We start from the raw sequence: 16070 nt of genomic DNA on the forward strand, positions 1-16070 counted from the left end.
TCAATATCACCACAGTAATATTACCCATTTAATGTAGTTAATTTCTGTGGGCTTCAATGACACAAATTATTTTTTTTTTTAAGCTTTTTGTTATTGCCTGATTCTGTCTTTCTTCATAGGCTTTGAAATCTTGTGCAAAACGTTGCACACAATGTTTGGTCTCAGTCTTTGGGATTTGAAAGCCTTTAAAATTTTGCAGTAAAAATTGACTGGCTTATGTTTAAATTCTTCCTTTGAAAAAGGTCTACAGGAAAGTGAAATTCTGGTTGAAGCTGTATTGATTCTGGACTTACTCTCAGGGTTAAACATATCCCAACCGTTGTCTGGGATAACAAAATTGGGTTTGTGAATAAATAATAAATAAGATGTTTTCAAACGCTGACAAACTTTCAGTCCATTTAAGTATAAAACTTCTGCTATCTATTTTCTGAAGTGTTTTTTTTTTCTCCGAATGAGGTTTTATCTTGTTAATATCTGTAATCTATGTATACAACCTCAAATGTAAACAGTCCAAAGGTGGCAGCAAGACATGTAATTTTATTTCCACTTGCTAAATATATAAAGACACTCACCTGCAACAAGATTCACGCCTTCAGAAGAATTGCTGTAAGAAGCAAAAGCATCTGTAAAAGCTTTGACTACTAAGACATAGATATGATAACAAGATAAATAAAAGCAGTTTTGTACATGAACACCAAGGCTGTTTCTACCCAGCAGACCACATTACAAGCCCTCTGTGAAACAGGAGAGCTATGACTGGGACTTACAGGCCCTACGCAGAGGTGGATGGGATCCTTGTCCTCCTACTCTCGGCACTATTTACGGGGACAAACAAGGGAACCACATCAAAAAGCTTTACCGCTTGCATAACTTTGTCTACATCACCTGCAGTTTGAAAGAGTTCCAAGAAAGTGTGTATTATTTTCATTACTTCTCACTTAAATCTGACATTTATGAATATTTTTTCACAAAAGTAGTTACTAAACTTTTTGTTCTGGCAGATAGTCCTTCTCTGACCTGAGAAAGGGTATAGGAGAGAGATTTTTAATCTATTTCATTGCATTTGCATTGCCAGCCAAACCACCGAAACCTGAGTTTCTTTTGAAAGGATTAAAAGGCAGAAGGATGCCTTTTCCCCGTATTAATGAAATCTCAAACTTGTAACATTTTTGCACTACCCGTTGGGAAATCTTGTGGAAAAACAGAAAGCCTTTCCTCCCCCATTTATGTAAGAGAGGGAGCTTACCTAAGCTTTTTTTTGTGAAGATCATAGATTTTGTACAGAACCAGTAGTAAAGCAATTGATGTCACAATGATCAAGAACACCAAGAATATAATCAGAGCTCTAGAATTATCTAGCAACAGAAAAAGAATACATTTATTATTTATTGAATACATAATTAATAGCATTTTAAAATAACATTTTTTCCTTTTTAAAAAAAAATCTGTATACTTCCTTGAACCATTGAGCCATTCTCAACATGATCTGTTACATTAATGCTGAATAAGGAAATTATTTATTTCAAATGCAGATCAACTATTAACTCCAGGCAGTTTGGATTTTTAATTAGGAGCAATTGCAATGGAATTCACAGTTCACACTATTACTCTATAATACGTTAAAGTCTCAAAGTAAAAATGCTGTATATATTTACTTACATCTGGTTCTTACACTGCCCTTCACTGGTTTCCCTTTACATTCTCCATTAGACACTAAGAGCTGCATGCAGTGGATGAGAATAACAGAGATGTTAAGCTATAATAAGTAAAAATTTCTGCATATTTTTTTTCTTAAAAAGCAAAGCAGAATGAATATACAAAATACATTCATCTATTGTCAATGAATCAACCTCATTGACAGCAGGATCTGCTATCAATTTTTATTTAGCCACTTATAGTGCAGCTCAGGTTTCCACCTAAGTTATAGGAAGATCTAGATCCAAAAATATGTTGATGATTGGAAAAAAAAAAGTCAGTGAAATAGGAGACACATTTTACAAAATCAAAATCAGATATATATCAAGCAAAAAATCCAAATCTATCTCTTATAAAATCAAAATCAAATCTCGCAAATCTGAAAAATGACCATGCAATATATAATAAAGCATCATTATTTTATTTGTTTTAACAATAAATATACAAATAATCAATGGAATTGGATAATTTTAACACACGTTTATGTATGGGAAGTAATTTATAAAAGGTCAAATTACAGAAGCCAAAATAAACTTTAAAAAAATAAAATAAACTGCTTTCTTGCAACATTAGCTTCTAGGTTTTAACTGGTGTTGAAATACTAACTTAGTTTAGGTGTGCTTATATTTCATAATCTATTTTACATTTATCCAATCTTTTATATTTCCTTAATAGAAATTCTCCCCAGATGTAATAGGCAGCTTGAAGCTGGTACCTCTCATAGGTTCACACTTGTCTTGTGAGATCACCAAATCGTGAAAGCCAGAAACCCAGTGCAGCAGTCAGAGTCAAAACACCAGTAAACCAACAAGTATGCTGGGGAGGCTCCTGGTTATTCCCCGAACAATTCAGTGGGCAGACAGAGGGGAATCATGACATCCGTCAGCTCTCACAGGTGATCTGTTTCTTTTTGCTCTTGAACCTTCCGTAACTTGATGAAGAATCCTTTCATTACCAGTTAAGGCCATATGGCTTCCTCCATTTTTTCCAGGAAGAATTGGGCAAAATAAGTTTGTAGAAGCCAGGGTTTCTGGAAATGTTCAAGGCCAGGTTGGATGAGGCTCTGAGCAACCTGATCCGGTTGGAGATGTCCCTGCTTCTGGCAGGGGGGTTGGACTAGATGACCTTTGAAGGTCCCTTCCAACCCAAACCATTCTGTGATTCTTTTGCAAGGCAAACTGCTTACTGCAAGTGGTGTACCAAAACTTTACGGGAGGGGGCAATTCAAGCATCTTTTGCTCCTACGGGACCTCATCTTTGTTTTCCAAATACAAAGTTTTCTGAGCAGAATCTGTCAGAAAAATACTCACAACACCTTGGAACAAAATCTAGACTACTCAAGTTCTCCGATACTGCATCACAGAGAAAAGAGGAAAAGATTGTGAAAAAGAAGTGAAAGTGGTTCCTAAAAGTAAGCATCGAAAACCTTCACAGCGAAAAAATCTGAATAATTTATTTCTGAGCAGTTATCTCAAGATGTAAATCTCATATTTATCCTCTGATTGAAATGATAGTCACACATTGATTAAATTAAATGTGTCTTATACACTAAAATATCAGTTATACTTAAGAAACAATTAAAAAACTTATGGAACCCCTACATTTCTGTCTGTCCCAAGTACAAAAAATCTATTCAGTTTGTATTTTTCATGCTGTCAGAACCTATGCACAACACCACAGAAGGGATTGCTTGATAGGCTAGGCCCATATGAGTTTTATTTCCAAAGTAATAGCCACCTTCTTTACATCCTTGGCCTACAGATACATAGATCAATTCCTCTGCCACCACATTTCCTTTTTTTTCCTTAAATCAAGTATAATATGCTTAAACAATGAAAATACAGCAATATCTTATATAATTAATTTAATAAACCTACTTACCGTAAATGTATAGTTTGTCAAATACAAGAGATTTTCTTTTTTAAAATCACAAGAATTGTGGACTGTTGTTCCATCATTGTCCCAAGTCAATTCAAACAGTATTTGTGGTCCGTACACTCGCTGATGTTTGCACGTAATGTGGACCGCATTGTCACCTATCAGCTCTGGTTTAACGTTAGCCACTGGCTCTGGTTCTGTTCACAAAAGAAGTGTTACTGGTTCTGTTCTCATCATTTCAAACCAAACGTTTCAACAGCAGTATGTCTTCATGTCTGTCTGTTATCTTCCCTCTTAATAACTTCATACACTTGCTTCCTTAGAAATTTCAGTCCCAATTGAACAAGTTAAATAAAATCAATTTTGAATTAACCATAGGCTTAACCGGAATTTTAATATTTGGAATAGCATTCTTTTGTTTAAAGTGTCGCATTGTCTTAAAGCTGGCCTAAACCCACAGGAACTTTTTACTCTTTAATGATAGGGAATCTGTGAAGTCCAGCCTGTGTTTTCTAACTCTAATTTTGTGAGTCGTAGCAAAGGGGTTTCAGACTGCGGGCACAGCCCAAGGGGCTTTGCACTAAAATAACCCATAAAACTCCTCCATGATCTGCTTGATCACGTTACCAACTGTTGTAAGAGTTGGTGAAGGTTTAATGAATATCATTAATTCAAGAAGGCAAGCAACTTGTTATTGTCTGAAAAAATAAGGGAACTGAGGTTGTTTTCCAGACCCATAAACTTATATCATAGACTGTAATCTTCACCTGAGTTATTAAAATACAAGTGGAGCCCCAGCAAGTGGGGCCTCCAAAATATAATAGCCTCAAACTAGAGTATCATAGAGAGAAAAATCATGATCGTGCTTAAATTAGGGCTGGCTGGAAATTAGACATTTTTCAATTTCTGTTACAGTTAAGTCTCAGATCAAATGGTTTAGATTAGATTCTCAATCAATTTATTTATCAGCTTTTTACTTCTATGGGGCTTCGGGTGATAATTTTGATCTCTATATTCTTCCAAATATAAGCTAAAATTTGTTAGCTCAATGACCCAGAGTAATAGGGAGATTCCAGTGTTTTCATGGATTTTCTATAGAACTGGATACAAAAACTCTGTTTATTCCACAGAGGGACATGATTCAAATTCAAAACAATAGTCTGTTAGAAGCCCCTGTATTTCCCAAAGCGCTACAGAAACACATTTAACAAAACCAGCAGTCAGATTTAATGTTCCTGTATTTCCATTTCTACATACTTTTCAGGAGTGCTAAAAGCAATAAATTATTTCATTATTCCCACCATGAGAGGGGGGAAAAAAAAAAAATCACCATTTTATCATTACATCACTAGCACAAAACCAGTATTTTATTTTTCATGGAAAAAAAAATATTTTACTTATTCAGTGAAATTAAAGGAAATATTAATTTAGTATTTTACCAGGTATAAACCATCACAGTTTCCCTATAGCTTTATTTCTATATTAGCTGAGTTTGGAGGTGGTGGAACTAAAGCTAAAAAAGTTCTGGAAGAAATTAGATAAACGTGGGGGTTTGGGTGGTTTTGGTTGTGGTTTTTGGTTTGTTTGGGTTTTTTTTTTCACTTAAAGGAGGAATTAAAACAGTACAAGGCTCTACATCTGAAGATTAAAAGTGGGAAAAAGAAACCCTCAACAAAATAGAAAGGACTGGGTCTCTATTACACGTAGTCTGCATCAGGAAAATATCTGCAAAGTCTGGATTTTGAGGGTTTGGAGTTTTTTTTTAGCTTTTCTTGTAGTTCCATCAATTGAACATGTATGTCAAGCAAAGAATCAGGACCACGGGGGTAAGTTTTTGAAAGCAAAGGTGCACAGACCTTTGTGACGGCACAAGGCTGGGCACACGTTTGGATTTAACCTAATGTGGGGTCTTAGAAGCTGACCGCGTATGTGTACATCCAAACTAACCGAAACCCGGCACAGGCGTCAGTATCGGTGTAGCCGGAGTCACACAGGTCTGGTTTGAGCAAACAGGCAACCACAGAACAGAAGATACATTCTGCAAGTCTTTGTAGCTTTCCCGCCACCAAGAAAAAACAAATGTTTTTCATCCTCTCTTTGTTTAATTTGAATCTTTTCTTTAGATTGGGACATAATGCTTTCTAAAATCTTACCACAAATTTCAAATTAATATCGAATTAAAAAAAAAAATCTAGCATATACAAGAAGAATACTAATACTAAATGCATAATTAAAAATACATTAACATTAAGTAATTTAAAAAGAAGCAGTAATGATATGAATGGCAATAAAATTCTTTTAATGTTAATCAGTTTCTTGGCTAAGAGTAACAACATATATAAAATATAATGAAGTACAGTCAGAAAGTACATATTCTCCGTGTTAATATGAGCCTTGTTCGTAACAGTCAGCAAACAAGAGACTTACCTGCTGAACTTGTTGAAAAGTTATGTCTTCTAGTTTCTCCCATAATTTCTTTGCTTTTATTGTATTTGCTGATCGTATATGGAGTCACACGTATAAAACCTTTGGTAAAAGGTTCTAATTCACTGCATGTAAAATTAGTTGTGTTGACACGTTCCACCCCTTTAAGAAAAAATGAGAAATTAAATTAATTAATGAAATTAATGACATTTTTGTCAGGAGCACAGGAACTTTTACACTTCAGCAGTGTGCCTGAAACCACTGTCATGTGTACTTCTGTTTTACTGACCTTGCATTTGGCTGGTTTGTCTGGCTTACTAATGCTAAGTGAAGGCTCAGGAAGAGGAAGAAACATATCCCCAGTCAGAAAGGTAGAAAGTTGAGCTTTCATTCTGTTTCGCTTTGTACTTTCTCAGTATGTCATTTAAAGGGGTGTAATTCACGGGCGTAATTAAGGCAGGTCTCTGTCTTCTCAGAGAACACATTGACCACCTATAGCAGCATTTTCTGAGACAGAGCGCACCGTGCTAAAAACTGATCAGGCAACTGATGGTCTTCCTGAACAACCTCAAAGGAAAGCAACTTAAACATTTGTACCAAAAAAAACCCCTATACATATATTGCACACATTTTGATGAGGTTCCATATGGTCTGACAGTGCATCATGCTTGGTGGTCTTTCAATATTAAAACATGCAAGGAATTATTCAATTCTGAAGGGGCCTATACTTACCTTTGTCATTGCACGTCACATAGTAGCCATCTATAGGACCCTTTGAAAGGTTGCTGGGTTTCTCCCATGTAACTACTACACTACTGGAATTCGAAATATTTTGAAGCTGTTCTACTCCTTCTGGAGCTGTTGCAGAAGAAAAATAACGGGGAGGTAAGGAAATGTTTGAGTGAAAATGCAAAACATTCCTCTTTTTACCGACTTTGATTAAATCAAATGTCATTGGATACTAAAGCAAGATACCACCAACATGTAGTATTTTTCATAGTCTATTTAATTAAAAAAGCATACATAAGCATAAACTGAGTACAAGAAAAAGTATCATATTAGAGTAATTTCATAAATTTAATTAATTCAGGACAGTGAATACAGTAATATCACATATTAGTAAAACTGTCCAATATTTCCAAATATTATACATTGTTTTGATTTCCTTATAATTCTAACAAACTTTAAATGTGTGGCCAGAATTTTTATTTGCAAGTTACCTGATTTAGATCGATTTCCTTTTTAATTCAGAAATAAAAAAAAAGCTAAGCTATTTCCAAGGACAGTGCTTTGGGAAAACACATCATTTTATCTGGAGACATTCTTTGCAATTATTCTATCACATCTTTCTTCAAGTCAAGAATTTAACACTTGTTTTTGACGAGGTCTGCACTTTTCTTTTTTTTTTTTTTTTTGGTCTTCTTTCAAACTTGCTTACATTCGTTCATGTTCTTACCATCCAAAAAAAGAAAATCACAATCTCTTAGAGAAGGAGAGAAAGTCATCAGACCGGAAGACTGGGACTGGGGCTAGAGAGGGAAAGGAAGACTGTGACTGGAGTCAAAGAACACCCACAAGGGCAGGAGACTGGGCGGGAGGAGCTGGAGGAGAACCTGAGAGTGGCTGAGCATGCTGCTCAAAATATGCCTTCAACCCCAGGAAATACAGAAAGTAGGATTCATAGTAGGAGTTTCTAGAAATATGTGGAACATAAAGCAAAAATAAGCATTACACTTACCACCATAATCTGTTGCTATGCGGACATTTCGGCTGACAGTCTTTGCAAAAAAACGCATGGTGGCACTGCAGTTGTACTCATGGTTAGGTGACAAAGTGTTCAGCTCTGTACAAGTTTGATTGAATTCTGTAACAGGTTTTAAACCTATAGACACAAAAAGAGTTTTATCAAATTCTTCACAATTCCAAAAGTATATGGTACCATTTTTACTGGGATTTTGTCTACCATATTTATTCAATATCATTTCTAATACACGATCATAATATTCCAAACAGAAAAGTGTACACCTAATCCAATTAGTACGTTTTAGGCTCTTTTACACTTACTTAGTTTGCATAGATCTTTGCTTTTTCATCTGTAAAGCTCATATGACTTGACTTTCTGAGAAAATAGTTTTCCCACATAAATGAAAACATTTCATGGGAATCTGGCAGAACCCTGGAGTGGCTTCTTAGCTCTTCAGCTCCCTGAAACATCTCCAGCCCTGGACATTCATGACACATTTTTCTGGGACACATGAGGACATGAGCATCCATATCTTCCCTTCCCATCCATATCTTCCACTAGCTTCCTTTGGGCCAGCATCTCCTCAGTCTGGCTGGCTCCAAGAGCAGAGAACCTGGACTCTCGCCATCCAGAAGCCTGCAGAGCCAGCTGCCCACGTAGTCCGCAAGGAATCAGCTCACAGGACGCTCACAGATAGAAAGATTTCCAAACTCTCAGCTCCCCTTCAGACCATCCAGCAGGACTTCAAAATCTCCAGAAGTGTGCAATTTGTGAAGCTGGTAAACTCAGGGTCTGAACTTTCACCAGATCTGCAGCACATGGTGATCCTAGATATTCCAAACAGCGCTTCCCTCACACTGGCACAATTACTTTAAAGCTGCCAGTCTCTCATCAAAAGACAACATCAAAATTGCTTTTTAAAATAAAAAATAAATAAATCAACATTTTAAATATCTTAGAAATGTTTTACCTGTCTTACCTTTGCATTTAACAGTCACACTAGTACAGGCAAATGACTTTTCCCAACATAACTTTGCAGATGTGCTGGCTACATTCGCAACTTTGAAAGGGTCGCCGGTGTCTGAAAAGGATTAATATTATATGTCACTGTGACATTGGCTATATTGATTCTTTGAATAACAATTTGTTCTTTTATATATACAGTTGGGACTGTTCAGCCTGGAGAAAAGGAGGCTCCGCGGAGACCTTAGAGCAGCCTTCCAGCACCTAAGGGGGCTGCAGGAAAGATGGGGAGAGACTCTTCAGCAGAGCCTGTTGTGATAGGACGAGGGGTCATGGGTTTAAAATAGAAGGAGACAGATTTAGACTGGACATGAGGAAGAAATGTTTTATGCTGAGGGTGGTGGAGCAGTGTTCCAGGTTGCCCAGAGAGGCGGTGGATGCCCCATCCCTGGAAACATTCCAGGCCAGGTTGGCCGGGGCTCTGAGCAACCTGATCTGGTTGGAGATGTCCCTGCTCCTGGCAGGGGGGTTGGACTGGATGACCCTTGAAGGTCCCTTCCAACCCAAACCATTCTATGATTCTATATATGTTGACTTGTTCTGCAATATGAAGATACAATTGGAACAGAATAATATATAGAGAACTTAACAAGAAATGGAAAGTAAAAATCGAAAAAGCCTACATGAGGTAAAGACACTGCTGGTATTCAAATAATAAATGAATTTTTTAATCCAACAATCTCTTTAGTGAACAAAACATCCCACATAAATAGTAGCTTTCAAGTGCTGGCTGGTCTTGCTATTGCTAACCATGATGCATATGGCCAACATAAGGGTAAAGTTTCTTTTTTCTTTTACAGTGAGAAAATTACACTTTTTTACATCCTACTTTAAGAAAATCCTGAGAGGTTTTAAGATGCAACTTCAAAATGCAAAATATCTTGCAAATCAAGCACAAAGTATGAAAATTTTCTGTCTGGTTCTCTGACAAGAGACAAGACTAGACTAAGAAATCCAGGCAAGCTCCATCACTGCATGTCAAAAAACAAAAAAAAACCCCAAACAAATAACAAAGGATAGACTACTAAAACTCTTCTATACCTACCAGGCAGAATATAAAGAGGAAAGTCTGGGCATTTTTTAACTCTAACTGTGTATTTCACGCATCCCTGAAGTTCTACGGTATGGGTGCTGGAATTCACAATTTCCACCTTTACTGTCCCATTAGCCTCCAAAATATATTTTCTGTTTGTTCTGAGTTTTGTCAGCGTCACGCTAACCAGGTTATTCTCTCCTTTTACACTTCCTACAGTGTATTCAATAGGATCTGAAACAAAAAGATAAAATAGCAAACAATGATTTTACGACAATTTTAAAGAACCATTAAGTGTTTACAGCACCCCCAGCACCATATGTGTTTTAAGAATCAGAAAATACAGCAAAATTAGCTGCTCCTTATTCTTTATTTTTATTTTTTATTTACCTTTTACCTTAAATAATTGTTTAGTCAAAACAGAAAATGTCCCCAGGAAAATACACTTTTAAATAATTCTCTAGTTAGAAAAACTAAAGAATTAAAAAGATGAACATTCTGGAACCAGATTTGCTTCAATTTAAAATGTCAGTTCAAAGCAAAATACTTTGTTTTGACACATCGAATAATTTGTTTAAACAGAAATTTCTGATTTTCTTATTCAAAGCATTTCATAGCCATCTAGTAAATAACGGCTATAGTCTAGTCCTGAAAATTACAAAGGAGAGGTCTCTAATTCTGAAGAGAGATAAATCAATGTCTAAACTCTAGTTTTACTTTAGTTATGAATTGCAGTTTTTGGCACGTCATCATCAGCACGATGGGGAAAAATTAGAGAGGGCCTGGTGGAACCAAGGCAGATCTCTTCGGCAGCCCCGATATCAACAGCCTAGTGCAGGGCAATTTAAATGGAGCTGAGAAGACCAGAAATATTAATACCTTTAATCCTACTCTTCCAGAATTGGAAGACAGTTTATAAAATAACCTGAGAGAAGATGCTAACTGATCCATTCTACTGAGCAGTTTTCTGTATTTGAGTTTACTGATTTGGTCAAATTTCAAGACAGAGGAAAAACAAGGGGTTTGGGTCTTACCACAAGGTTCTTCGGTTGTCACTATGGGAGCTTCTAGAAGAAAAGAAAACAAAATGAAGGTGTAGCTCAGCAGGTTTGGGGTTTTTTTCACAGAGCGTTGGAGGAGGGTGATTGGTACTGCCTAAAACTCTTCAGGCTCCCTCAAGGCTGGGAGCCATCTGGCTGAGGAGTGCCCTTAATGAGAGGGTAAGCTGAGAGTCCAGCTCCTGGATGCACTTTGCTCAAGCACACACACACATTTTTACTGACCTGAGTAACTCCTTACAGCCCAACTGCAACAACAGTGTGTGTAAGTGCTTGTAACATGAGATCCCAAGAAAACGTTAAGGCTGAGTGAAACAAAACGGAAGCCACCAGAAAACAGAGAAGCACACAGTTCTTGGATGTATTTGTACTTTTTTGACGCTTAGGTAAATTTCTGTTAATATCAGGAGGAGTACTGACACACCAATTGGCAGATTTATCCTGCCACTATGCCACTGTGTGGAAATAATTCCTATTTTTCACTTGCTTGACAAGTAGCAAATCTGGTATCTTTAATATTACTCCTAAGCTATTAATAAAATTCCTAAAAACACCCTTAGGTTTACTGCAGTTGTATGCCTTATTTGTACGCTTAAGTTTGATAAGGGAAATTCAAAGTGAATTCCCTCATTCTAACACATTGTCTATGCTTCCAGTATCATAACTGTGATAACTGTGTGCAAGTTTGTCACCTATTGTGTGAGTGGGGATGATCCCAGTGTTTGCTGGCGTGCTGACTGGTGAGATGGTGCTGTGCAAGGATGCTGAACTGTAATCATCTGTAAGGAAATAAACAACACATCAGCATTAAAAATTAAAGTTCATTATTTCATATACGGCTATGTCATCAGAAATGTCTTACACTACAGCCTCTCTCCTCTTTTTTTTTCCTTCTGAGATTTCCGTAAGTTAGGGAAGAGTGCTGATAGAAAAATCATGTCGATATATCCAATCAAACAGACAATGAGTACTTAAACAGAAAGTAAGCTTTTAGGGATACATCACTTACGAATGAATTTTGCCCTGTACAAAGAAATGGGTTTTTTGGTCATTATTTAGGCATCACCCAGGATGGAGAAAATGACGTTAATAATTGTGAACTGGGAAAAAAACTAAAACATTTTGCTATGCTTTTACAGTAAAACACAATTACGAATAGTGCTTGTGCTCTTTCAGAAACAAGCACTCCAGTAGTGTTCATTCGCCCGATGACACATGTTGCTCACTCTATTACTTACTATCTCCCCATATTTTTCTCCCTGCTTATAAACCAGTGACAGATTTCAATGTTCTCTTTTAGGTCCACTCCTACCGCTCTTACTTTGGCAGCAGCATCGTTGACAGCAGCTGCCATTTTGATTCTACTGTGATGACTACAAGACTTGGCCATTACATACCAGATCCTGGAAGTAATTCTGGTATTGCCACTACGCCACATTGCGGATACCTTTCCTATTTGACGAACCATAAGCTAGCAAAGGCTACCCTGAGGCTGAATTATTTAGTTTTCCTCTACAGTTCAGAGAGCAGTGAATGGCATCCAAAGGAAGACGGCAAACCTGATGAAGCATTCTTGAAGGCAATGGGAGTGCGTGCGGTGAGGGCGGCAGCGGTGCTGCGGGGTGGGTTGCTGAGTCCCGTGGAAGGGACGGAGCCTGCGTGCGTGGAGAGGTATGGGCTGTATGCAGGAAAGACACCTGTGGTGAGAGGTACAGCAGGTTTGTTAACGCTTCGGAGGTTGCCTGGTCAAGGAGGGACATCAGGCTGGACGTAAGACAGGACTGCTGCGCTGGAGTGCTCTCGTACGGAGGCGCAGAGAATTTCTTAGTAAGCAAAGGCACACCGAACGCTCGAGGTGTTAGAGAGTTCAACAGGCATCAGCTGAACATCCAGTGAGCGTAAGCCTTTTTGGCGCTGACTGCACCTCCTTCAGGCTAAATGCTGTGTTTTAAAATACACAAATTCATGACTCAAAACCTGGCTTGGCTGATTCTTGCCTCTTAAGACAGCGTACTTCATTTCATTGGGCTGAATAAAAAGGCATTACACACTCTGTGAGATAACTGTGCGCAGGAAAAGAAAAATTAAATTATTAGGGAAAAAAAAATCAATGCAATTCTGTCATGTAAACTAAAAGTTTCTTACCAGTTGTAGTCGCTGATGTCTCAAATCCTTAAAAAGAGAAAGAGAGAGAGTGTGTAAACCAAACTTTCAAGGAATTAAACACAATCACATGCCAAAAATATAAAAAGAAACATTCCTTCCTCCCAACTACCAGCTGAGCTTTTCCCAGGGAATTAAACATTCTTAAGTAATATTTAGTAGCATGTCGCAACAACCAGACACCCAAAATATCACACATCTGATACGTGGACCGATACTGTCTGCATTAAAAACCACTTTTCCTTGAGCCAGGACTCTAAGCTGTGCAGCCTGAGGGGTGGACACACCCTCAGGAAAGCCGCAGTGGGTGCCAGTTCAGCTGAAACAGAAGAGCAGGAATGCCGCCATCCCAAATTCACCGTTACCTTCAGTGGTGCCTGGAGGTGAGAGTGACGTGGAGAGTGCAGGTGGAGGTGACACAGGGGAGGGAGAGCTGGTGTTTGCCTGACCTTTATCTGCTGCTGCACAGGGGGGAAAAACATCATCAGGTAAGCAATGCATGAAGGTGAGAGGCTCACTGCAAGCAGAAATGCTGCCAGCTCCTCTCTGAATTGTATCTCTCCCTCCAGCGCTTGCTTTCCAGTCCCTGCACAGGCTGTGCAACACATCTGCTTGGATTCAGTGCAAGAGCAGAGCTTGCAACTGGGTCTGCAAGACCAGTTCAAAATTCCCACCAAGTTGCCTGGGATGCCTTTGCAAAAAAAAGAGATCTGATCATCCTTGAGCAAGCTGTGGGGAATGCACTCATTTCAGGGTTTCATAAAACATCAGCTGGAGGGGGTGAATTAATGCGCAGCTTGCAAAATGCCCGGACTGACCGGGCCGGTTTTGTTTCACGTTGTTGATGCAGGAAGGACCCTCTCCCCACAATCGTCAGATACCGCGGTGGTGCCCAAGGAGTTCCGCGTGAATTGCAGGGAAGTGCCGCTGGGACAGCTCAGCATGGAACTCATCTGAGAGCTCCAGGGGAAGGGGAGTCCACAGGGAAAACATTATCAATAGCAAATTTTGCTAGAATATAGTTGACGTCAGACAACATAAATCACCAGATGGCTTTAAGGGTGATGGAGTTAACCAATGTATGAGACAAGGAGGTGCCAGTTCAGCTGAAACAGAAGAGCAGGAATGCCGCCGTCCCGAATTCACCGTTACCTTCAGTGGTGCCTGGAGGTGAGAGTGATGTGGAGCGTGCAGGTGGAGGTGATACAGAGGAGGGAGTGCTGGTGTTTGCCAGATTTTCATCTCCTGCTGTACAGTGGGGAAAAGATATCACCAGGTGAGCAATGCGTGAAGGTGAGAAGTTTACCTATGTAGAAAAAGGCCAATGGTTTGTACGACTTTCTCTGAACCACGTTTCTCAGGACAGATTTGACTGGGGGATACTGGTGAATTCATGTTTATCAAGGTTATTTTGCAATATCAAAGGCTAAAACCCTCAAAATCTTTTGCATCGTCAAGCAGCAGTGTATATAATACAAGCAATACCAACAAATAGAGGGTGACTTTTCACTGAATGAAGAATGACTTTATTGCTAAGAAGAGATACCAACATGAATTTTGTTGTCAAGAAAAATCCAGCCTGTCTATAATGCTTGCTATACAAGAGCTGGGAAGCCAAGCCTTGGCACTCCTGAAAGCCGTTTCCTTTCCCTAATGTTCATTTCTAAATGGCAGTGCCCTTCTTGGACCATCCTGCTGATATTTACAAATCTTTCCAAATAAGCCTTATCTCCAGGTTATAAATTATCTCCTGACTTGAGCTGGGAGCTATGATCTTTTCACGCCTATATAAATAAGCCTCATTTTTACACTCTGCTTTGAAATCTTGACCCAAAACATTCTGCATTTGTGTAATGTAAAATTTCTCCTGTGAGAGAGACAAAAATAAATGGCAATGGCTGGAACCATGAGTTTGTTCTCATCACTAAATTTTTTACTCATTCTGAGGATTAGAAGCTTCCACTTTGACATAAGAATCCTGAAAGCCATCCCAAAAGTATGCCTGTTCCCTCAAGGCATCTCTCTCTAACACAGCTTAATATGCAAGGAACAAACCCACTTGTGGCCTGTGTGTTTTTCAGATGGTACTTCACTGCTTACAATTTCTCTGGTATTTCAGCTTCCCCTTCACAAGTGCTCTAGCTCTACTCTTTTGAAAATAAACTCCTTCAATGTTTAAAAAATCCAGGTTTATGTGAAAAACTGCCACAATTATTGTTCTAGTTTTATTTAGTAAGGAGGGGCTACGGGGGCAGCTTCTGTAGGAAACTGCTGGAAGTTGCTTCCCCTTTGTTCAGTGGACTCGGCCGGGCCTAGGGCAGACCTGCTGCTGGCCAGGGCCGAGCAAATTGGCAGCAGAATGTTCCATGATAACGCCTCTGTGATAACGTATTTAAGAAGGGGAAAACAGAGGAAAAAAAAAAAAGGAGAGAAGATACAAGGAAGCTGGAGCGGGGGCAGAGAGGGGGAGGCGCGAGCCTTGTGGGCCTTGCAGGCCTCACCCTCTGGCCTCCCGCTGGGCAGCGACTGGGCCCAACTCGGCCCGGCCCGGCTGAGAGAAGTGGAGAGGAGATGAGCTGGATGATGTGAAGAGATCCTGAGAGGCGTCTGCCAGCCTCTTGTGAAGAACTTTACTTGTGAGAGGAAGGACTGCAGACGCCAAGGTCAGTGCAGAAGGAGGGGGAGCAGTAACGCTGCTCCTGGCCAAGATTCCCCTGCAGCCCGTGGTGCAGCCCATGGTGAGGCCGGCTGTGCCCCTGCAGCCCATGGAGGCCACGGAGGAGCAGAGATCCCCCTGCAGCCCGGGGAGCCCACGGAGGAGCAGAGATCCCCCTGCAGCCCGGGGAGCCCACGGAGGAGCAGAGATCCCCCTGCAGCCCGTGAAGGACCCCACACCGGGGCAGGTGGAGACCTGAAAGCGGCTGTGGCCCGTGGAGGCCCCGCTGGGGCAGCCGTTCTGGAGGGACTGCACCCCGTGGAAGAGATGACCCACGCCGGAGCAGTTTCACAAAGGACTGTGGCCCGTGGGAGGGACCCCACAACAGAGCAGGGG

At 39.7% G+C, this 16070-nt stretch overlaps 1 protein-coding gene across 1 annotated transcript in view; it reads right to left on the minus strand.

Annotated features, from left to right (window-relative positions):
- The window catches only part of PTPRC (protein tyrosine phosphatase receptor type C), a 60778-nt gene that overhangs the window by 12267 nt on the left and 32441 nt on the right, over window positions 1–16070 (minus strand). Inside the window, exons 2-16 of the mRNA XM_086754109.1 lie at window positions 14171–14324; window positions 13384–13479; window positions 13001–13027; window positions 12415–12552; window positions 11495–11634; window positions 10832–10952; window positions 9810–10031; window positions 8712–8822; window positions 7736–7879; window positions 6730–6855; window positions 6001–6159; window positions 3577–3770; window positions 1660–1720; window positions 1247–1355; window positions 573–604 (exon numbers count right to left, since the gene is read on the minus strand). Of these exons, the coding sequence (XP_086610235.1) occupies window positions 573–604; window positions 1247–1355; window positions 1660–1720; window positions 3577–3770; window positions 6001–6159; window positions 6730–6855; window positions 7736–7879; window positions 8712–8822; window positions 9810–10031; window positions 10832–10952; window positions 11495–11634; window positions 12415–12552; window positions 13001–13027; window positions 13384–13479; window positions 14171–14324 (1834 nt within the window). The remainder of the gene's footprint in view (window positions 1–572; window positions 605–1246; window positions 1356–1659; window positions 1721–3576; window positions 3771–6000; window positions 6160–6729; window positions 6856–7735; window positions 7880–8711; window positions 8823–9809; window positions 10032–10831; window positions 10953–11494; window positions 11635–12414; window positions 12553–13000; window positions 13028–13383; window positions 13480–14170; window positions 14325–16070) is intronic.

The sequence above is a fragment of the Chlamydotis macqueenii genome, chromosome 8 (assembly GCF_036417535.1).
Source record: "Chlamydotis macqueenii isolate bChlMac1 chromosome 8, bChlMac1.mat, whole genome shotgun sequence".
Taxonomy (NCBI): Eukaryota; Metazoa; Chordata; class Aves; order Otidiformes; family Otididae; genus Chlamydotis; species Chlamydotis macqueenii.